Source organism: Nyctereutes procyonoides, unplaced genomic scaffold, assembly GCF_905146905.1.
Source record: "Nyctereutes procyonoides isolate TBG_1078 unplaced genomic scaffold, NYPRO_anot_genome, whole genome shotgun sequence".
Taxonomy (NCBI): domain Eukaryota; kingdom Metazoa; phylum Chordata; class Mammalia; order Carnivora; family Canidae; genus Nyctereutes; species Nyctereutes procyonoides.
The window spans coordinates 29211225-29233995 of record NW_026575052.1 but is presented as its reverse complement, the minus strand read 5'-3'; the positions used below and the strand labels follow the sequence as shown (position 1 = coordinate 29233995).

The 22771-nt window shown below is 41.8% G+C and overlaps 2 protein-coding genes and 1 long non-coding RNA gene across 5 annotated transcripts; 2 read left to right on the top strand and 1 right to left on the bottom strand.

Annotated features, from left to right (window-relative positions):
* The first annotated feature begins 7673 nt into the window (after positions 1–7673).
* On the top strand, positions 7674–8657 carry LOC129513317 (eukaryotic translation initiation factor 4E-like). The gene has a single exon (XM_055331056.1). The coding sequence runs from the start codon at positions 7678–7680 to the stop codon at positions 8329–8331; it is 654 nt and encodes a 217-aa protein (XP_055187031.1). The 5' UTR covers positions 7674–7677; the 3' UTR covers positions 8332–8657.
* Positions 8658–10705: 2048 nt separating this feature from the next.
* Positions 10706–11963, bottom strand: LOC129513318 (uncharacterized). Its single transcript, XR_008665225.1, has 2 exons — positions 11703–11963; positions 10706–11139 (listed from the first exon to the last, which is right to left on the bottom strand). It is a non-coding gene; the product is annotated as an uncharacterized LOC129513318 (long non-coding RNA).
* Positions 11964–12079: 116 nt separating this feature from the next.
* Positions 12080–20159, top strand: BTF3 (basic transcription factor 3). 3 transcript variants are annotated; one of them, XM_055332771.1, is made up of 6 exons: positions 12080–12209; positions 12788–12856; positions 16231–16344; positions 16887–17088; positions 18889–18945; positions 19867–20159. In XM_055332771.1, exons 2-6 carry the CDS (start codon positions 12788–12790, stop codon positions 19911–19913), a joined length of 489 nt encoding a protein of 162 aa, XP_055188746.1. In that variant the 5' UTR covers positions 12080–12209; the 3' UTR covers positions 19914–20159. The 3 variants fall into 3 exon arrangements, with proteins under 3 accessions (XP_055188746.1, XP_055188745.1, XP_055188747.1); XM_055332770.1 differs by lacking the exon at positions 12080–12209 and adding an exon at positions 12216–12447; XM_055332772.1 differs by lacking the exons at positions 12080–12209; positions 12788–12856 and adding an exon at positions 13064–13170.
* The last annotated feature ends 2612 nt before the right edge of the window (positions 20160–22771 follow it).

Below are 22771 nucleotides of genomic sequence, written 5' to 3'. Positions count from 1 at the left end.
GCTTGATCTCATGGCCCATGAGATCATGAACTGAGCTGAAACCAAGAGTTGGATGCCCAACCAACTGAGCCACCCTCATTCTGTAGAATAACAGATTTTCTGTCTTTGGGTTTTCTGTAAATTGATGACTGGATCACCTTGGAGTAAAAAATTAATGTTTATCTATTTAACAAAGGTAGTACAGATAAATTTGACAGACCAGGAATATCTAAAATAAGTATCCAAAATAAAAGAGGTTAAAAAAAAAAGAGTAGAGGGATCCCTGGGTGGTTCAGCGATTTAGCGCCTGCCTTTGGCCCAGGGTGCCATCCTGGAGTCCCGGCATCGAGTCCCACGTCGGGCTCCCGGCATGGAGCCTGCTTCTCCCTCTGCCTGTGACACACTCTGCCTCTCTCTCTCTCACTCTGTGTCTATCATAAATAAATAAATAATTCTTAAAAAAAAGAGTATAAACATTGTATACCAACCACATGTAATAAAAATTAAAAAAGACTATAATATATCTGGGAATCCAGCTAACAAAGCATGTGCAAGATCTTCAAAAAGTCATCTCAATTAAAATACATAAAATATGGATGCCTGAGCAACTATTTGAACTCACAGAGCTTCTTGCGAGACACATCTATAAAAGCAAGGAAGACAAAACAATAATGAGCTATTGGGACTTCATTAAGATAAAAAGCTTCTGCACAGCCAAGGAGACAGTCAACAAAACTAAAAGCAACCTACAGAATGGGAGAAGATATTTGCAAATGACATATCAGATCAAGGGCTAGTATCCAAGATCTGTAAAGAACTTATCAAACTCAACATCCAAGAAACAAACAATCCCATCATGAAATGGGCAAAAGACATGGACAGACATTTCTCCAAAGACATACACGTGGCCAACAAGCCCATGAGAAAATACTCCACATCACCTGGAATCAGGAAAATACAGATCAAAACCACAATGAGATCCCACCTCACACCAGTGACAATGGGGAACATTAACAAGACAGGAAACCACAAATGTTGGAGAGGATGTGGAGAAAGGGGAGCCCTCTGCACTGTGGGTGGGAATGTGACCTGGTGCAGCCACTCTGGAAAACTGTGTGGAGGTTCCTCAAAGAGTTAAATAGATCTGCCCTATGACCCAGCAATTGCACTGCTGGGGATTTACCCCAAAGATACAGATGCAGTGGAACGCCAGGACACCTGCACCCCGATGTTCACAGCAGCAATGTCTACAATAGCCAGACTGTGGAAAGAGCCTCGGTGTCCATCGACAGATGATGGATAGGGAAGACGTGGTCTATGTATACAGTGGAATATTCCTCGGCCAGTAGAAATGACAAATATCCACCATTTGCTTCAACGTGGATGGACCTGGAGGGTATGATGCTGAGTGAAGTCAGTCAGTCGGAGAAAGATAGTTATCATATGGTTTCACTCATATGTGGAATATAAGAAATAGTGAAAGGGACTAAAAGGGAAGGAGGGGAACTGAGTGGGGAAGACTTAGAGAGGAAGACAAACATGAGAGACTCCTGATTCTGGGAAACAAAGGGTTGCAGAAGGGGAAGTGGGCGGGGTGACTGGGAGACTGGGTAACGGGCACTGAGGGCGGCACTTGATGGGATGAGCACTGGGTATTATATGTTGGCAAACTGAATTTAAATGAACAAATAAATAAAATATGGGCGCCTGGCTAGTTTAGCCAGTAGAGCATGAGACTCTTGATCTCGGGGTTTTAAATTCAAGCCCCATGTTGGGGGTAGAGATTGCTTATAACTAAAATCTTTAAATATATATATATATGTATATAATAATAAAATACATAAGATATTTGAAACAATAGTTGCACTATATTCATGGACAAGGTAGGTTGGTATTCAGCATCTGTTTATAAAGCTTACTTCTATATTATAAATCTTGAAAAGTTAAAAACTACATTTCCCAGGGGTGCCTGGGTGGCTCAGTCAGTTGAGCAGCTGACTCTTGATTTTGGCTCAGGTCAGATCTTCGGGTCTGATGTGGGCTTCTAGGATCCAGCTGGTCAAGCTTCATGCGCAGTGCAGAGTCTGCTTGCCCTTTCCTTCCCCGTCCATCCCTTGCCCCCTAAAATAAATAAAGAAAATATTTTAAAAACATTTTCTAAGAACTACATTTCCCAGATACCCTTGCAGTTTTAGTGTTCTTGAAGTAAATGATTTCTGCCAATTGGGTACATTTAAGTAAGATTTGGTGTAGAAGGCCAAAGCCTTTTTTCCTGCTGCTGTTTTTTTTGGCTAGCGAGCATAGTGGTGAATATATTAGTATTTTCTGCAGCTGCTTTCTAGAGCACAGTCATTGGCTTTGTGGGTGTTGAGTAATACAGTATCTTCTTGACTCTGACATTGTGGTTAAAGTAGTCTTTTTTTTTTTTTTAAAGATTTCCTTATTTATTTGACACAGAGAGAACACCAGTGGGAGGAGGAGCAGTGGAAGAGGGAGAATCATCAAGCAGATTCTCCCTTGAGCGTGCAGCACAACATGGGGCTCAATCCCAGAACCCCAAGATCATGAGCTAAGGCAAAATCAAGACAGGATGCTTGATGGAGTCACCAGGCACCCCTACAGTCGTCTATTCTTAACATCAATAATTCTAGTCCTGGCTTCTTGATTCTCCGTCCCCTGATGGGTAGTATCAGCTCCCTTAACAGTCAGGTTCTGTAGTATTATCCTGGGACTCATTTTTTTTTTAAGTTTTTATTTGTTTATTCATGAGATACACAGAGAGAGTGAGAGAGGGGCAGAGACAGAGGGAGAAGCAGGCTCCCCACAAGGAGCCCGACGCGGGACTCGATCCCGGATTCTGGGACCAGGTTGTGAGCCAAAGGCAGATGCTCAACTGCTGAGCCATCCAGGCGTCCCTGGGACTCATTTTTGATGCCTAGGCTAAAGCCCACTCTTCCAGCCCATTCAATAATTTTCTAAGCACCAATTCCCTATAATATACCTGTAAAAATAGCCATATCTATTTACTACAACTGAAAGCAGATTCATACAATTAGTAAAGATATAAAAGCTTCCCAAATTAATCTACACAATGTCAATGCAATTTTAAAATAATTTAACAAGCCTAACATGTATATGGAATAGAAGTCTGCAGATAGGTCAACTTAAAAAAAAAATATGTCAACTAAAAAAAAAAAGTAATCATCCTACCATATATCAAGAATACTGGGTCTACCACCCAAATGCAAACAATGAAATGATTACTTCTGGGTTTTTTTTCCCACTTTTTTATATCAGTGACAAATGATTTAGGAATATACAAAATGAAATGCCTTCTAGGTTTGAAATCTGGACAGTTCTATTAACCAAATGAAGTCACTAATTATATATTGGTCTTTTATTTTCTACCTTAACAACTTGGTTTAAAAAAAAAAACAGAAAAAGTAATACATGAGCAGTGTAATGTATCTGACAAATAAACACTGGGTGTCCTGACAGTAAACCTAAAAGGTGTAGACTTTAAGACAGGCCATTAGCCCACGGAAGGAAATCCCCCTGGGGATGTGTGATGGTCCTGGCTAGCACTGGATGTGAGCTTGGGGAGAAGACAAACTATTGAAACAAGAAAGTGAGTCAGTTACAATTTGGCAGTCACCAAGTTACCCCAGTTTAAATTTTAAAATGTCTATAGATTTGGTTTCCGTAAGTCACATTGTTTTGAGCACATAAAAGCTTTAAAAAAAAAAAAGTTCCCCAATAAACTGCAGAATACATCTTTAAAGGTGCTTAAATGTAACCTAAAAATACAAAGGGCGGGGGCGCCTGGGTGGCTCAGTCAGTGAAACATCTGCCTGGGGCTCAGGTCACGATCTCGGGGTCCTGGGATAGTCCCATGTCTGACTCTGCTCAGCAGGGAGTCTGCTTCTCCTTCTCCCTCTCTCTCTCTCTCAAACAATATAAATTTTAAAAATCTTTTAAAAAAATAGAAAGGGCAAAACCATTTTTTTTAAATTAAAAAAATCAGGTTGAATTAAGGGCCGTGTGAGATAGTCTTGCTGGAGGTGGCTCAGCTTACAAACACGGAGAGAAAGTTGGGCTGGACTCTTTGTCTCTATAAACTTGGTACAGTGCTTTTTTTAATAGCAGCTAACTTTTAAGCTAACTTTTAATTTTTTAAAAATCTACTAGAAAAATTAATGCTCTGCTGGCATTTTCTGCCTAACAAGAAAGGTTGCTTCAAACTTTTTATTTTTACTTGCTAAATTTGCATTAGCCCCACCTCCTTCCAGGACACGCCTTTTTTGAGAGAGAGAGAGAGAGAGAGTGCGCACAAGAGCGAGGCTAAGGGGCACAAGCAGGATGGTAGGGGTTGGAAAGAGGAGAGGCAGAGGAGGAAGCAGATACCCCACTGAGCCAGGAGCCTGATGCCAGGCTCAATCCCAGAACCCGGAGATTACAACCTAAGGCAAAACCAAGAGTCAGATGATTAACCCACCACGTCACCCAGGCGCCCCCAAGACATACCTTTAAAGCTTTAATTTTCCTGTGGCTCTCAGTTTCCTGTTCTCAAACCAAAGTTTGAGCCACTTGGACCTGTAATTTACCTTTGCAGCTCCAAAATGATATAAAATGTAGAGTGTCAATCTGCTACATCACTTTCCTTGTTCCTACAACCCCCTTATTCTTTAAACCAAAAATACAAGTTCGGACTCCCAAGAAAAGCAAACAAGGATGCTGGATGCTGGCAAAGTTAGCAAATATTAAATTGGAAGATATATTTAAAAGGACGTCGGATTTATAATACTATCTTGTTGCGAGTATTTTCCAGTCACTTTTAAAAGACATACAAATAAACCAGTATATACATTTTTCTGCAGGATCTGATTTAATTTCCTTGAAGTTCTTTATATTCCTCTGTTCCTTATATGCCAAGTCCTCTCCTATCTTTATAAATGACAACTCCACATACTCACTAAAGCAACTAAAGTTTACCAGTTTGTCAGTCCTTTTCCTCTTGTTGCCATATCAGTTTTAATACAAAAATACTGAACCTAGCAACAAAGTCCATCATCCATATTGACCCACCGTCATTGTAGCGCTTGCTTTTACTAGTGTGTAAGATACAATTCTCACTTTGGTTTATGCTGTTTATAAGAAGGCACATACTGGAAACTCTCAGCATATAAACACTGATAAACTGAATTGCAACTAATAAAGAATAGCAGTCATGGCAAGAAGAAAGAAGACTGGCCTCTATAAAGTGTTAAGTTTATTACCTTAAGCAATTTGAAAGACTAAGAAGATAATAGGATTGGGGAGGATTACATAGCTATGAAAGCCCTTAAAAATATTTTAGCGTGGTGAAGATAATAAACTGTACACTAAATAGGTGATCAGCAAAATTTGGATAATGTAGACTTTGATCATGCTTTGCTTTCTTACTGATGTTCTAGGATCTTCGTACCCATTTATCATCCTTGTCTGACTGCAGGCAATGTATATTCTAAGAGCAATTGATTTTCAGTAGGTTTTTTTCCCCCACCAAGTAAAAATTTAAAGATTTTATTTTTTTTAATTATAAAAAAGTTGTTGACCTCCTTGGTTTCACTCCGGTCTCAGAAATATAGAGTATATTAGGCAACTGAGATTTTAGAAGATGCTTTGGGGGCACCTGGTTGGCTCGGTCAGAGGAGCATGTGACTCTTGATATTGAGGTCCTGAGTTTGAGCCTCACATTTGGTATAAAAATTACTAAAAAAAAAAAAATAAACTTTAAAAAAAAAGATGTTTTGGATAATCCCTGTGACTTCAGTAAATCTTTTCTTTTTAAGCACATTTTAGCTGTTTTCTCTCCCCATCTTCACACAAGATTGTTTCTCTATCAACGTTCCCTGCAAAACAAAAAATCCTTGTCTGCTCCTCTTCCTCCCTTTCCTAGCACTCAACTTTCTGTATCTTTCTTCCAGAGTGATCTTATATAAGTTTTCTAAAATAAATATGTATTAATTTAATAACTGCTGATGCTATATAGTGGGTCTATGGAAGTTCATTATATTATTTGTGCTCCTATGTACTTGAAGTTTTCCACAACAATGTAAGAAGGATATTCAGTCTGATAATCAAAAAGTTAGGGTTGGCAGTATAAATTTGAGACTTAGCAAAATAAAGTTAAGATTTAAAGCCATGGGACTGAATGAAAAGACTTAGGAAGAGTGTAGGTAGAAAAAAAGATAGGACTAAAATGTATGCAACTCTAATATTTAGAAGGCAGAGAAAGAAGATAAAGCAAAGTAGACTGAGGTGTCAGTAAGACACCCCAGGAAGCGAGATGTTCCAGGAGCCTAGAGAAGAAAATATTTAAAAAATGTACAAGTAGCCAGGTGCGTCAAATGCTACTTAAAGGCTAAAATGAGAACTAAGAATTTGCCTTTCAGATTTGTCAAGATGGAGGTTTAGACAATTCTTTGGAGAGATTTTGCTATAAAAGGAAACACCAAAATTAAGTAGTGGCTGGAGCAGAACAGAGATCAAAAAAAAGTTTTTGGTTTTCTTCTGAAACACCTGAAAGGGAGGCATTTTAGCATACTGGTGGAATGACCTAGTTGTAGGGGGAAAACAGATATAAGAGGGATTTAACAGAAGAATCAAGGTCCTATATGAAATGCACAAACGTACAAGTGGAGGGAATATTTCTTCTGTGTTTTTTAAAAATATTTGTTTATTCATTTATTCATGATAGACACCGAGAGAGAGAGGCAGAGACACAGGCAGAGGGAGAAGCAGGCTCCATGCCGGGAGCTCGACGTGGGACTCGATCCCGGGACCCCAGGATCGCGCCCTGGGCCAAAGGCAGGCGCCAAACCGCTGAGCCACCCAGGGATCCCCTCTTCTGTGTGTTAACAGCAAGAAAGGCAAAATTTACAGATTCAGATGCACAGAGATGGTACAGCTGATGGAGGATAAATGAAGTGGTGTCAATCTTCACACCTCAACTCTTTAAGCGTTAGTTAGACGGCCAGTGATATGAGAAGTAATACGGGAAGAAACTACCTCCTCAGATTTCCGTGAGGATCCAACTGTCAAAGAGCCAACACTCAACATCAACCTAGAAGTTGTTATTAAGACTCCTGGGAGACACCATTTGCTTCAACGTGGATGGAACTGGAGGGTATTATGCTGAGTGAAGTAAGTCAATCGGAGAAGGACAAACTGTATGTTCTCATTCATTTGGGGAATATGAATAATAGTGAAAGGGAATATAAGGGAAGGGAGAAGAAATGTGTGGGAAATATCAGAAAGGGAGACAGAACATAAAGACTCCTAACTCTGGGAAACGAACTAGGGGTGGTGGAAGGGGAGGAGGGTGGGGGGTGGGGTGAATGGGTGACGGGCACTGAGGGGGACACTTGACAGGATGAGCACTGGGTGTTATTCTGTATGTTGGTAAATTGAACACCAATAAAAATTAATTTATTAAAAAAAAAAAAGACTCCTGGGGGATCCCTGGGTGGCGCAGCGGTTTGGCGCCTGCCTTTGGCCCAGGGCGCGATCCTGGAGACCCGGGATCGAATCCCACATCAGGCTCCCAGTGCATGGAGCCTGCTTCTCCCTCTGCCTGTGTCTCTGCCTCTCTCTCTCTCTCTCTGTGACTATCATAAATAAATAAAAATTAAAAAAAAAAAAAAGACTCGATCTAAGATGGCGACTGTGGAACCGGAAACCACCCCTACTCCTAATCCCCTGCCTACAGAAGAAGAGAAAACAGAATCTAATCAGGAGGTTGCTAACCCAGAACACTATATTAAACATCCTTTACAGAACAGATGGGCACTCTGGTTTTTTAAAAATGATAAAAGCAAAACTTGGCAAGCAAACCTTCGGCTGATCTCTAAGTTTGATACTGTTGAAGACTTTTGGGCTCTGTACAACCACATCCAGTTGTCTAGTAATTTAATGCCTGGCTGTGACTACTCACTTTTTAAGGATGGTATTGAGCCTATGTGGGAAGATGAGAAAAACAAACGAGGAGGACGATGGCTAATTACATTGAACAAGCAGCAGAGACGTAGTGACCTGGATCGCTTTTGGCTAGAGACACTGCTGTGCCTTATTGGAGAATCTTTTGATGACTACAGTGATGATGTATGTGGAGCTGTTGTTAATGTTAGAGCTAAAGGTGATAAGATAGCAATATGGACTACTGAATGTGAAAACAGAGAGGCTGTTACACATATAGGGAGGGTATACAAGGAAAGGTTAGGACTTCCTCCAAAGATAGTGATTGGTTATCAGTCCCATGCAGACACAGCTACAAAGAGCGGCTCCACTACTAAAAATAGGTTTGTTGTTTAAGAAGACACCTTCTGAGTATTCTCATAGGAGACTGCGTCAAGCAATCGAGATTTGGGAGCTGAACCAAAGCCTCTTCAAAAGCAGAGTGGACTGCATTTAAAGTTGATTTCCATCTAAATGTTGCTAAGATATAAGAGAAGTCTCATTCACCTTTGTCTTGTACTTCTGTGTTCATATATATATATTTTTTATTTTGGCTAGAGTGTCCACTATCCCAATCAAAGAATTAACAGTACACATCATCCCCAGAATCCATAAATGTGTTCCTGGCCCACTCTGTAATAGCTTAGTAGAATTACCATATAAACAGATTTTGCCCATCCACAATATTCAAAAAAGAACTTCCATTTCTATACCTTACAGGAAAAACATTCTGTTTATGTTCCATTGTATGCAGGAGCATATTTTGCTGGTTTAAAGAGTATGATGCATACAGTTTTCTAGCAATTTTCTTTGTTTCTTTTTACAGCATTGTCTTTGCTGTACTCTTGCTGATGGCTGCTAGATTTTAATTTATTTGTTTTCCCTACTTGATAACATTAGTGATTCTGATTTCAGTTTTTCATTTGTTTTGCTTTTGTTTTTTTCCTCATGTAACATTGGTGAAGGATCCAGGAATATGACACAAAGGTGGAATAAACATTAATTTTGTGCAAAAAAAAAAAAAAAAAAAGACTCCTGGTTTGATCCTCCATGAACTCAACAAGATTATCAATCTATCATTTTACATTTAATAAAGTACCAGAACTAAAAATAACAACGATGGATGTAACTTAATGGGGTTGAGGGTGTCAGGGAAGGCTTTCCGGAGACTTTTAAACCAAAAGCTACATGAGTTGCAGACAGTAACTGGACAAAAGTGGGGGTATTAGAAGTTCAAGGAGATGTAGAAACGAACAGACAAAAGGTCCATTGTGGCTATCAGTCAAGGGCCAGATCACAAGGCAACTAGAACCACAGTGATTCCCAATACCCTTCCATGAGTCAAAATGGGCACAAAATGGGCACAAAATCATTACATCAAGTATGTATTTGAGTTTGGGTCAAAGCCAACTTAAGTCCAACTGAGAGGTGAAAACGATTCATGGACTTTGATTAGATCACAAACTATAAACAAAGGCCAGCACACAGGTTTCCCCTTTCTTGCCTATCTATTGACCGAGGTCATGTTGAATCCTTGAGTTTGTTCAAGTTCAGCAGTTAAGTGTGGGAACTACTAACTCGTATTCGCCATAGATATTGTGAATTATTCTTGTCATTGCTAAGATAGTAACTTTTTTCTGGAGTTAAAAAACCTTCAATTACTTTTTTAAAAGACTGGTATATAAACATTACTAAGAATATAAATATTCTTATACATAAGAATGTAAATATTCAGAATCTGGATTTCCTAACCATTCACAGAATGTCGCAGCAGAAGTCAAAAATCAAAATTCTCTTTTCTTCCCATTAGGGGACCTTTCATGATTTGCAACATGATGAGTCTTAAAAATTTGAAAAGCCCAGGACAAGTGGGAACCAAAGGAAAATTAAAAATAACCTGGGATATTTCCTGAAAAACAGGTATTTAAAAGGTCAATCAGGTGACAGGTAGGTGAAAGAATGGTGTATTTATGTAAATGCTCAAAAAAACATTGTATGACTTGAAAGTTTCAAATGCCCTCAGTATAACATGGAAGAAGGAGGGCTGGGAATGTGTTCCTGAACAAAGATGGAAAAATGGGAGGTTTTGTTTTAAGATTTTATTTATGTGGTGATCCCTGGGTGGCTCGCTGGTTTAGTGCCTGCCTTTGGCCCAGGCCGTGACCCCGGGGTCCCAGAATCAAGTGCCACGTAGGGCTCCTGGCATGGAGCCTGCTTCTCCGTCCTGTATCTCTGCCCCCTCTCTCTCCCTCACATGAATAAATTTTAAAAAGTAATTATAAATATTTTATTTATGTGATGCAGAGGGAGAGAGCAGGAGCACAAGCAGGGGGAGTGTAGAGGGAGAAGCAGGGTCACCGTGGAGCAGGGAGCCCCACGGGGACTCGATGACCAGGACTCCGGGATCCTGCCCTGAGCCAAATGCTTAACCGCCTGAGCCACCCAGGCATCCCCCAAAGGGGTGTATTTCTATACACTTTGCAGTATTTGCACATTTGCACATTGCACTGAATGATGCTGGCGGTCACTTTGACCTTTACAGTAACCCACTTAGCCTAACGGCTCCTCTTTCTTCTGTACTCACCCTGACTCCTGTTTAAGAGAAGAGCAACACTGTTTCCTAATACCAACTGCTACACTTACCCTTAAAAAAAAAAAAAAAAAAGCAAGACAGCTGTCCTATTTTTCTTAGAGACGCTACATTGTAACAGATTTACACGAGAAAAGTATCCCAAAACAGAAAGATTCATTTTAATTGGACAGAATCTGCACCCACGGGGTCCTTTTTGTCCTAGAAACTGTATCTTCCCCGGAGAGGAGAGCTCTCCGGCTCATTTTTTACCCTGCAAGAGCCTCATGGCGAAGCGCAGCGATTCGAAGCTGGACACCGCCGCGCCGGGAATTCAGCCTCCAAACACACCGGGCACAAATTCTCCTTTGACTGCGACTGCGCAGTTAGGAAACAAGATTGGGGGGACGCCCCGGGGCGGGTGGGGCAGCGGTTAGGCACCTGCCGTCGGCCCGGGGCGTGACCCTAGGTCCTGGGATCCAGTCCCGCGTCGGGCTCCCTGCATGGAGCCTGCTTCTCCCTCTGCCGGTGTCTCTGCCAATCTCTCTCTCTCTCTCTCTCTCTCTGTGTCTCTTGAATAAATAAATAAATAAAATCTTAAAAAAAAAAAAAAAGAAAATGTGTTCAACACTTGTTCATTGTAAAATCCATGCCCACTGATATCAAGGAGCCAAGTTTTTGTTAAACAACAAAAAAGAAATGAGAGTCCCGCACGCGGGGGGCGGAGGGGGGGGCGCTGACACTCGCATAGCCCGGCTCCATGCCCAGGCCCTCGGAGCCCACGGAGCTCACGGAGCCCGCGCAGCCCACGGCACCCTCGGAGCTCACGGAGCCCACGGAGCCCGCGCAGCCCACGGCACCCTAGGAGCCCACGGAGCACGCGGAGCCTACGAAGTCCACGGCGCCCACGGAGCACGTGGAGCCCACGGAGCCCGCAGAACCCACGCAGCCCGCGGAGCCCACGGCGCACGTGGAGCCCACGGAGCACGCGGAGCCCACGCAGCCCGCGGAGTCCACGGAGCACGCGGAGCCCACGCAGCCCGCGGCGCCCGCTGGAAGCCCCAGCCCGGGACGCGCCCCAAGGCGCTCGCCAGCAACCGCAGAGCGGGGTCCTGCAGCCCGCCGCGCCGCCTCGTCCGGGGAGGCACGATCCGCTGACCTGGACTCGGTTGTGGGAAAACGTCTTGAAAAAAGGCGGATTCCGGCCGCAGAGGGAGCGTCTGCGACCCTCGGACGAGGGCTCCGAGCCGCAGTCAGCGAGCGGGGCCGCGGGAGCGCACGCCGGGGGCCCCACGCGTTCCCGCTCCCGACGGCGGGAAGGGCGGGCCCGCGGGCCGACCCACTCAATCCCAACCGTGCAAAGGGCCGACCCGGGGGGCTCACTCGTGGCCCGGCCACGGCTGCACATGGAGCCCCGCCGGGCCCGCCCCGCCCACCCGCGCCCACCCACGCCGGGGCCCCGGGCGCGCGTGCGCAGTGGAGCGCGGGGCTCGCGGCAAAGCTCGCTTCCGGACTTCGGGCGGAAGCCGCGTTGCGTCACTTCCGGCCTCCCTCTAGCTGCCATCTTGCGTCCCCGCGTGTGTGCGCCTAACCTCAGCTGGTCCGCCTGAGACCCCCCGAGCGCCAACCCTAGTCCCCCGCGCGGTCCCATTTGCGCTCCAACAAGGTACACAAAGGCTCTGGACGCCGGCGTGGGAGGAGGACGGGAACGGGGGCGGGAAGTGCCCGGAAGGAGCGAGACAGGGAGGGACAGGGCTGAGGAGAGCAAGGCGATGCGACGGACGGGCGCCCCCGCTCAGGCTGACTCTCGGGGGCGAGGGCGAGCCAGGGGCGGCTGCCCTGGGGGCGAGGCGACGCCGTCTCTTCCTCCACCTCGCGGCGGGACCCGAGGACAGGAGCCTCAGGTACCGCGAGGCTTTGCGGACAGTGGCCGGGCCGCGCCGGGCCGGGGAGGCCCTGGCTGGGCCGGGGCGGGGGCGGGGGGGAGGGGCTGGGGCTGCTGGCTGCGCGGGGGGCGGGGCCGGGGGCCGCGCGGGGGGCGGGGCCGGGGGAGCTTGGCGGGGGCTCCACGGAGCCCCGCGGGGTGCCCTGGGAAGTCAGGCCTCGGCCTGTTCAGGACTCCTTTTTTTTTTTTTCCCCTCTTCTTCTTTTTCCCCCTCCCCCGATGGTGTCTTGGGAAATAACGAGCGTGGAATGCTAGAGTGAACCAGACGCTTCCTCGCTGAGGGTTTCCTGTTTTTCTAGATGAAAGAAACTATCATGAACCAGGAGAAACTCGCCAAATTGCAAGCACAAGTGCGCATTGGTGGGAAAGTAAGTTTTAACAGTTTCTCGGGATTTGTTTTGTTTTTGTTTTTTTTAAGTTTTAATGTTTGGGGGACTTGCTCTTTTTTTTTTTTTTTGCCTTTTTTTTTTTTTTAAGGTTTTGTATTTGCTTTCCTTGAATCGTTGGCTTGTCACCGTCTCTAGAGGGCATTTCGTGGAGCCAGCAGGGCGAGGGCGGGGGAGGGGAGGAGGCGGGGTTACACGGTGCACGAGGGAGCGTGTCCGTGGGACGCGCGTGTGTTCAGTGAAAAGAAAAGGAGTCCGGATGGAAAGAGCACTTAAATGACAAACCTCGCTCCCGGGTAAAATGTGTCTTCAGTGTCGGTGTCTCGGTAGAACGATCGTGTTTCCTTAGTGAGAAGAAGTGTCATTGGGGTCAGGCAATCCTTGTGGCTCTCACACTCTCGTTTTGGCACGAAGTTTGTATACATTCGGTGCTTCGCTTTTTTGTTTATTTATTTTTTATTTTTTTAGATGCACTAAGTCGGGACATGAGTTCCACTTATCTTTTAAATTGTACTTTGTAACACAAGCTTCTGGGTGATAATTGTCCTTAATAGAGGTTTGTGTCTCTTTCAAGTTAAGGCTTTCCTATCGTGCCTTCTTACCTAAACGCAATCCAGAGTAGTTGGGCATTTTCTAGGACATTTTGGAAGATAATCTTTTGCTAAAGGTACATCACAGATTTTAAGGGCAGTGACTGTGGATCTGAAAATAATTACCTAAGCAACTAACCCTTCCGTTTTGATTTTGTAAATGTGCTAAAACTGAGAGAATGAGAGTATTTGGTAGGTTTTTAGGTAAGTTTTTGGGTAATTGATTTTTCCTGCTGGATACTGATCCAAGGGTATTCTTTTTTTTGAAGTTGGGAGTTTTTAGATTGTTTTCTGAGTAATTTACCTAACTCAGAAACTCCCCCCCCCCCCCCAGATGTACTTGGTTGTTAGCACATTCCTAGTGTTTAACAGGGTGTGGTAGCCTGTTGGAACAAAGCAGGTCTTCAACTTGGTAAAACTTGTAAAGCTTCCCTGGGACAAGGTTATTACCTATTAGTTTTTTCCAATTTTAAGCATTTGCCTTCAAGGAAAGTCTTCTGTGAAATAGTCAAAAGTTGCACTTAGGCCTAAATGATGAGAGGTGCAGCTGTGAAATTACAGACTCCGCCAACAATGAATGTATCCTGATCTCTTCCCTTTCCTGAAGCCAGTAGTCTTCAGGATCTGCACCTGCCCATTAACAAGTAGTAGGTGTTGCTTTTTCTTCTTAGCAATTGTTAAGAGCTGGGTGTGGCCCTCAGGTCCCAGAAAAACTCGTTATATTCTTTGTGGGTCAGTGTATTAGGGTTTTTAACTATCTCTTAGTACAGGTTTCACAAGAAATAATCTGAATAATGTGTTTGTGTGCTTTCTTTCTGTTGTTACTCTGATCATCCGTCTTTAGCTGTGAGAAACATTCTAGGTCAAGGGAAGTCTAGGTTTTTTAGGTTCTTAAGGTTGATGTGAGATTGAACTTCATTTAGTATAGGAAATACTTATGTCATTGTAATATGGAAATAACTACCTTTTAAGAAATTTCTTTATTATTCGATGTGAAATTCGGTGAGTTAGTTTTGCTTTAGAGAAATCTGTGTTAGGTACTTTCAGATAAACGGTATAAAAGAACATTATTCATTATCCGATCAGAGCATTGATAGTAAATTATATGAGTAAAAATTAAACTCTACGGATGTGAAGTGTATGGAATCTACAGAAGGTGTTTGTTTTTTAGAATCTTATAGTAGTTGTTTAGAATGTCTGTTAGAATTCTTTGCTAGATACCTACATGACCACATGAAAGTGATTTTTATTCTGGAAGGTTTTGGGGAGAGTTGGTAGCCAGTATTTTTTGTAGCTATTGATATTTTGTTCAGTTCAGTTATCATTTACTTAAACCATTAACTGTACTCAGTCCTGGGAATATGGAATTTAAGAAATTTATGGTCCCTAGGGGACTTTAACGCTAGTAGGGGAGATAGTTATCCTTTTTAAAAGTGTGTTTTGTTTTTAAAGTCTGTTTTTCATAGTGGAATATACATAGTGCTGTAGAAGCCTTTTCAAAATACAGAGATGGGAATGATTTTGCTTGGGGACAGTTTATTGCAAAGTTTAGGGAAGGCACAAAAGAGGCAGTGATTTGAACAGGGTTTTAAAGGACAAATAGGAATTGGTATGGCGGTTGGGGTATATTGAGATATGTGGGTGGTAACGTTTCCATAAAGAGCTTTATGTATCATGTAAAGGGCTTAATCTATACATATATAAAATAGTTCATGAGAGTATTAAAGAATGTTAATCAGAAATTGAGAGTCACATTTGCCTACCTTTGAAGGTTTATAGGATATGTTTGAGGAGGAGGAGATTGGAGACTTGTCTATAAGTACAAGGGGCTACAAGTTTTCTTGAAGCCTGTATTTATTCCTTCACCAAGTTACTAAGTGCCTTCAGTGAGCCAGATACTGTTCTCAGTATCCTTCAGAGCAGTAAACAGAATGGAAGCTCTTAAGAAGGTTACATTCTATCGAGCGGAGAGAGACAATAAAATACATTTATGTCGTATAGTAGTATTTATTATGAAGAAAAATCTGGATAGATAAAAGATGGTGACTGTAAAATTTGCTTTTTTTACATCGAGTGGTGGGAAAGACCCCTGATAAGATGAAATAAGACCAGAGCTCTGTAGTAAGGGAGGGAACCAATGCAGATAGTAGGGGAAGAAAGGAACAGTATGTGCAAAGTTTCTTTTTTGGCCTGTTGAAGGAACTGTGAGTTTTATTTGGCTAAAGATGAGAATGTGTGATAGGAGATGTGGTCAAAAACAGCCTAGTAGGGGCAGGGCAGATCATGTAAAGGACTTGTGGGTTAAGATTTTACTCTTAGGTATTATAGAAGTCTGTATATAGACTCATTTGGATGTGTCCATATACTGTCGTGCCTGTGAATATTAATGGATGTTGATTTTTCATTAATTAAAAACAAAAGATTGATAGTTTTGGACCTGGAACTTTTAGTTGAGGCTTAATTTAGGTTGATACATGCCACCTCTTTGATGACTTCTAGAGCAGATATTCTAAAAAATAGCACTGGGAAAAAAGTCATTTTATATATGACAAAATTAGAAGCTTAGAAGTTATTAAGGATTTCTAGACAATTCCTTTGTTAACCTTCTTTAGGCTTCCGTCATTGCCTACTTGCTGCCTAGAAGTTTGTGCTTATGGTAATTTTCTTAAACAGATCCAAAGATCAGAAAGGAATTACAAACTTTCTTTTTGAAAATGTCTGTTGTATGGTATAGATGTGTGCTGTTTTCTTTTCTCCTCACTCTAGGGAACTGCTCGCCGAAAGAAGAAGGTGGTTCATAGAACAGCTACAGCAGATGATAAAAAACTTCAGTTCTCCTTAAAGAAGTTAGGGGTAAACAATATCTCTGGTATTGAAGAAGTAAGTGCCAAATTTTATTTCTTTATAAAACAAGATGTTGTGGGCAGCCCAGGGTGGCTCAGCGATTTAGCGCCACCTTCAGCCCAGGGCGTGATCCTGGAGTCCCAGGATCGAGTCCCACGTCAGGCTCCCTGCATGGAACCTGCTTTTCCCTCTGTCTGTGTCTCTGCCTCTGTCTCTCTCTCTCTCTCTCTCTCTCTCTGTCTCTCATGAATAAATAAAATCTTTAAAAAAAAAAAAAGATGTCGTTGGGAAAAGCTTTTAATGGTTATACATTAAGTTTTTTTCTTTTTTTCTCCCCCACTCCTATCAGAGAATTTCATATCCCTCTAAAGTAGGTTTTCACTCCACTAGTAAATATTAGGGAAATTGCTAAATCTGAAAGCAATTAGAGTGCACTTCCCATTCTAGGCAAAATATAACCTGTGCTTCACTGTGAGGTAGTAGATTAGTTAGCCAGACCTCAGCTTTTCCTTAATAGAATGTTTGGTTTTTGAAAAATTTGGTGGGTGTTGCTAATCAAAATTTTTTTTTCTTTGTAGGTGAATATGTTCACAAACCAAGGAACAGTGATCCATTTTAACAACCCTAAAGTTCAGGCATCGCTGGCAGCGAACACTTTCACCATTACAGGCCATGCTGAGACAAAGCAGCTGACAGAAATGCTACCCAGTATCTTAAACCAGCTTGGTGCAGACAGTCTGACTAGTTTAAGAAGACTGGCTGAAGCTCTGCCCAAACAATGTAAGTTTCCAGTAGTGGTTTTGCCCAGGATTACTGAGTTATCAGTAAATTTCTAAGATCTCAAGTAGATATGAATATCTCTACATTTGGAAATGCCAGTTTTCCTCTAAAAAGTAACAATTTTTACGATGACTTTTTTTGTAACCCATTCATATGAGAGCACAAGCATGAGTTGAGATGGGGGAGGCAGAGGGAGAGGGAGAAGTAGATCCCCCCAGGATTGTGACTCCTGCCGAAGGCGGCGGCCAACCAACTGAGCCACCCAGGCACCCCTTACAATGACTTCTAAGCAGGTGTTCTTAGTGTGTTCAAGAAGTTAACTAATATGCTGTGATCATTATACTGGATTCAGTGTAATATTTGTTTTCTCCTATGGATCAGAGATTTAAAATTTTTACTTTTACCAGCTGGAAATGATGAATACATTAATTTTTTGCTTTTTTGATAACTGAGAGTTTAGAATTCATTAAGATACATTATAACTTGTCAAATTTTTTCAGTCATATTTACAGCTGGTATTACCAGTAATGTTTAAGAATTGGACTGGCATTATTTGGGTATTTTTATTTTATTTTTTATTTTTATTTTTATTTTTTTTTATTTGGGTATTTTTAATACAAGGATTTTGATCAGGGCAGAAAATCCTGTTGTTGAGTAAGTCCATTGAGAGATGTAGCTACTTTATGCTGTGGTCCTCTATTTAAAATTTTGAAGAATGGCAATGTAGAAGCAAGACAGGTTTATTATATGGTCTGTTATTTAGTCATCCATGTTTTTCTAGGCATTCACTCTTTCTCTTTTAATGTTTTATATAGACATAGTTTTGGGTGTTGTTGTTTTCTTTTTTTTTTTTTTTTTTTTTTGGTGTTTGTGTGTCACAGTGAGAGGCCTAAGAAATTTTAGTAAGTCAAAGGCCTTCAGGGCTAAAATAGGCTTTGGAAGTATCCCATTGAAAATCTGAAAGGGGGATGCCTGGGTGGCTCAGCAGTTAAGCATCTGCCTTTGGCTGGGCATGATCCCAGAGTCCTGTGTTGGGCTTCCTGCAGGAAGCCTACTTCTTCTGCCTGTGTCTCTCGTGAATAAATAAATAAAATCTTTAAAAAAAATCTGATAGTGCTAGTACTGTGAGCTTTCAACTCCCAAGAATAGTTTACTTTGTTGTGTATTAAAAAGAAGGTGGAGGGGCCACCTGGGTGGCTCAGTCAGTTAAGCATCTCTCTGCCTTTGGCTAGGGTCATGATCTCAGGGTCCTGGGATTGAGCCTAGCATCCTGTTCCCTGCTCAGCAGGGAGTCTGCCTCTCCCTCTACTTCTCCCTCTCCCCCTCCCCCTGGCTTGTGCTCTTTCTCCTCCCCCCACCCCCCAGTATTAATAGTCTTTTCTTAAGAAAGTGGCACTTAATTTTTTGATGAAAGTATTTTGTTATATGACATGCACAAAACCACAATATTTGAAAAAACAGTCAATTTTTGCCTGCCTAGGGAAACTTTACCATATTTTGCTATATGGATTTACTTGTACCTTGGGGGTACTCTGTTGTTTTTATACCACCTCAGGACCTGTGGTGGGCCAGAGGGATTGAAAAGATGGGCATGGAATTTGTTTTGTTGTCTGTTAATAGCATTCTGATTCATTTGTAGACCTTAGGCTACCATGTTGTTATTAGTACTTAGGGTGAAATCTCAAATGTCACTGTTGTCATATGAACATAAGTTGTAACATTTGGCTTTTCATCTGGTCTTTTGGTTAATGTTTATCACAGACTTAACAAATGTGTAATGTATACATTTCCCTTTCACAGCCGTGGATGGAAAAGCACCACTTGCTACCGGAGAGGATGATGATGATGAAGTTCCAGGTAGGAACCTTTATTTACAGTTAAACTAAAGAATCTTAACAAGGGAGAGTAACAAATCTTTTTACTGCCGGAAAGACTATCTTGGAGGAAGGGGTTATAAGGTAAAGGACAGGAAAGGAAGACAGGAACCTTGCTCAGAATGGAAATAATAATGCAGTGTTTTTTAACTAGGAGTTATGTTTATAGACTTGGCTTTTTCTGATTGGGTTCCCAAGAAGGTGTAAGTATCTAACTTCAAATATTGAATAAATAAGTGTGTATATTGTCACATAAGTAGAATAACTGGTAGATGATGAATGACCTGTTTCCTACTTTGAGATCAGTAAATTTATGAGAAGGCATGGAGAAATTCAGATGTCTTAAGGAATGGTACAACCATCCTTTATAAAATCGGGAAGACTCTTGGCAATCAGGAGGCATTTTTTATTATTAGTTGTTATTTGATAATTTGTTTTGTTGTAAGATACGCTTATTGAGCAGTAGAATCACTAGACTGAAATATTTCAGTATTGCATAGACAGGTGTCCTTTAGGAATCCTAGAAAGCTTCGCATTGTTTGTGATGGTATTCTTTGGTTCTCACCCCCATATTAACTAATTGTATTAGTCCTTTGGGTGAAATGGAACCAGGAAGAGTATGTATGTATTTCTTAAGCACAGTATTTATGTCATAAGCAGATTAATGTGAATTTCCCTCTTTCCCTTGTCTTAATTACATGCCAAAATCTACACTTGAAAATGTGCCAAATGGGTGGTGGTCTCATTGGAAATAAAGTATTTATTTTATTTATTTATTTTTTGAAATAAAGTATTTAAATTTAAATGTATATCCTGATTTAACTGTAGGATATATTTTGAGAGCATTTTTTAAACTTGATTTGTAGATTTTTTTTTTCAGAGTTTTGTTTTTTTCTTTTTCTAGATCTTGTGGAGAATTTTGATGAAGCTTCCAAGAATGAAGCAAACTGAATTGAGTCAACTTCTGAAGAAGATAAAACTTGAAGAAGTTACTGGGAGCTGCTATTTTATATTATGACTGCTTTTTAAAATTTTGTTCATGGATCTGATAAAATCTAGATCTCTAATATTTTTAAGCCCAAGCCCCTTGGACACTGCAGCTCTTTTCAGTTTTTGCTTATACACACAATTCATTCTTTGCAGCTAATTAAGCTGAAGAAGCCTGGGAATAAAGTTTGAAACAAGGTTAATAAAGTTCTTTGCCTAGGATACGGTTTTATTTTTTTATTTCATTGACACTGATTTGTACACAGAAACAAGGTTGTTTATAGAAAGCTAATCGTGGCATGTAATATGGCTGATAATCTTTGATGAAATTTGATTAAAGATTTTAAATGGCCGTCTAACGTAACAAAGGTAGTCCATAGTTCTCATGTTTTAAAACTTTTGTTCAGCAATCCTCAGGGCTACAGTGATTTATGTAATAGGTTCAGTTATAAAGAATGGAATATTCCTTAGTGGGTGAGCAAGTTTTTTTCTCTTAATATTGTCTATATTGTAAGTACATACTAAGTGCCTTTAACATATTATTGCACTTAATTACCTCTTGTTTAATCGTCAATCTGAAGTAGGAATTAGTAGTTTCATTTTGTAACCCAAGTTTATTTTTAAAAAGTGAAAGTTAATCAAATTAACTCCATTCCTTGTAGGATATTCTCTAAGACACCTGAAAAAAAGTAGTGTTTGTAGGGGGACTATTACCTCGTCTTAAACTTTAATAAGGCTACTTTTTTCTCTTTAAAGAAAAATCTGCTTTTTAAGATAATACAGTAAAGTTTACATATACAGGTGTAAGAAACTTAATACACAATACTCGTGCCTGCACCTCTATCAGGATACAGAATGGTTCCATCATCCCAGATATAAGACTACTTAAAATTGTATTAGCAATCATAATGTTGAAGTAACTTAAAAATTTACAAACGGCAATTAAAATAAATGTCATCTGCATCAAGGCCAAATAAGAAGCTGTCTTAGTTTCTACTTGCAGCAATAAGAATTCATTTTTAATTTACATAACAATTTGCAACTACTTTATGAGGGTACCACACAGCTATATCTAAAAGTCACTGTAAGTCAACTACCAAAAATGAAATACTTGTATAAATAGTATCTGCATTCTTTAACATTTTATTCTCTTCAGAAGATGTGTATCTGCATGTTAAAGTACACTGCTACAGTAACAAGGACCTCACAGTCCATGGTTCACAAGATTACAAGGAAGTAGTACATGTTTCCAGACTCCTGTCACAGTCTCTGCTACACGTTCACTCTAGGTCCCAGGCTAATGGGAAGCCTCTATCCGGAACACTGCTTCCTGGCAGAGAAGGTGGTGGGTCGTTTGGTCGCTTGTATGGAACTGCCCAAATGGAGTGGCTGAAGGAGCCAGAGATTGGGAACGCCTGGAATGGGGCCTCGGGTTCGCGTTTCTCATCAGCTCCCGGGTGATTCTGATACGGAGGTCCCCTGGTCATGCTTTGAGGAAGTGAGATTTTAAGTTCCAGGTTGTTCTCAACTCCTCCCTAGATACTGGAGTGAAAGCAGCAGGCTGACTCGGGCGTGTGCAGAGCGCTACTGTCCTCCCAGGCGTTTGCCTGAATCTGTACAGGATGGTGCTAGAGAAGTGCAGGTGACTTCCCAGCCGGGCCCATGCAGAGCAACTTCTGGCAGATCCTGGCCAGGCTTAATCCTGTTTGCCTGTACGCGGTTTCTGACAATCAGGAGAAACATCTATTCTTTGGTCCATTTTTGAAATGGTGCGTGTTAGTGGCTATAGAGTAATAAAGGCTTTTCTTGCAATACCTTCAATGTGATAAACAAGGTCATGCTGCAGTCGCAAAGGACTTAAGATTTTCGTTGCTACAGAGATTTGTTTGACACACTTGATGTTTGTGGTTTGCGGTTGGGCTCCACTCTACTCCAGGAGTAGCATCTAATCTGAACATTGCTAGTCTCAGCACGGGGAGAAGAGGGCAGACGACCAGCTGGCTCTGCACTTAGCGTTGGGAAGTGATGATTTCGTTAGAGAAAGTCAGGTACGTGGTCCAGTCTGATGGCCGTGAGGACTGAGGAAATCCAATACTCCCTCAGCGCAGGACAGCACGTACTTGTGAGCAATACTACAACGAACCACAGCCTTACAGTCTCCCTTTAATTGACACAATCCCTGTGGCTCTTGTATGCTAAGCTCTACCACTTGTTTTATTTTCTTAAAGATTTTATTTATTTGAGAAAGCATGAGCAGGGGGGAAGGGGGAGGCAGAAGCAGACCCCACTGAGCAGAGAGTCCGAGGCGGGGCTCCATCCCAGGACCCTGGGATCATGACCTGAACCGGAGGCAGACGCTTCACCGACAGAGCCCCCAGGTGCCCTGTATCACTTGTTTTATATAATCACTTTGGTTGTCATAATAATCCCCCCAAAAGAGCCGCCTTGTAGAGATAAGGAAACCATCTTCAAGAGGTCTCAGGTCAACACATCCTGTTGTGTGGCAGCATGAGATTCAAACCTAGGTTTGATCTTTTGACCTCAAGAATTCTAAGCCCTGGGAGACTAGAGGGGCAGATGATTCTCATCTGGTTGATCATTTGGATGCTGTCACCACATGCTGGCTGTGGTCCACTACTCTTAAGACTAGCCCTGGGCCAAACCAGCTTTCAGCTGAATCTGAACCAGAACTATGCTAATGAAGAGATCAACATCAAATTTTGATCTGAAAATTCTTAGGATTAATGCCTTTTATTTATTGAAATAATAGACCTAGAGTATACTTACGTCATACCCGTAATAATCCTGTGGTGCACAGGACA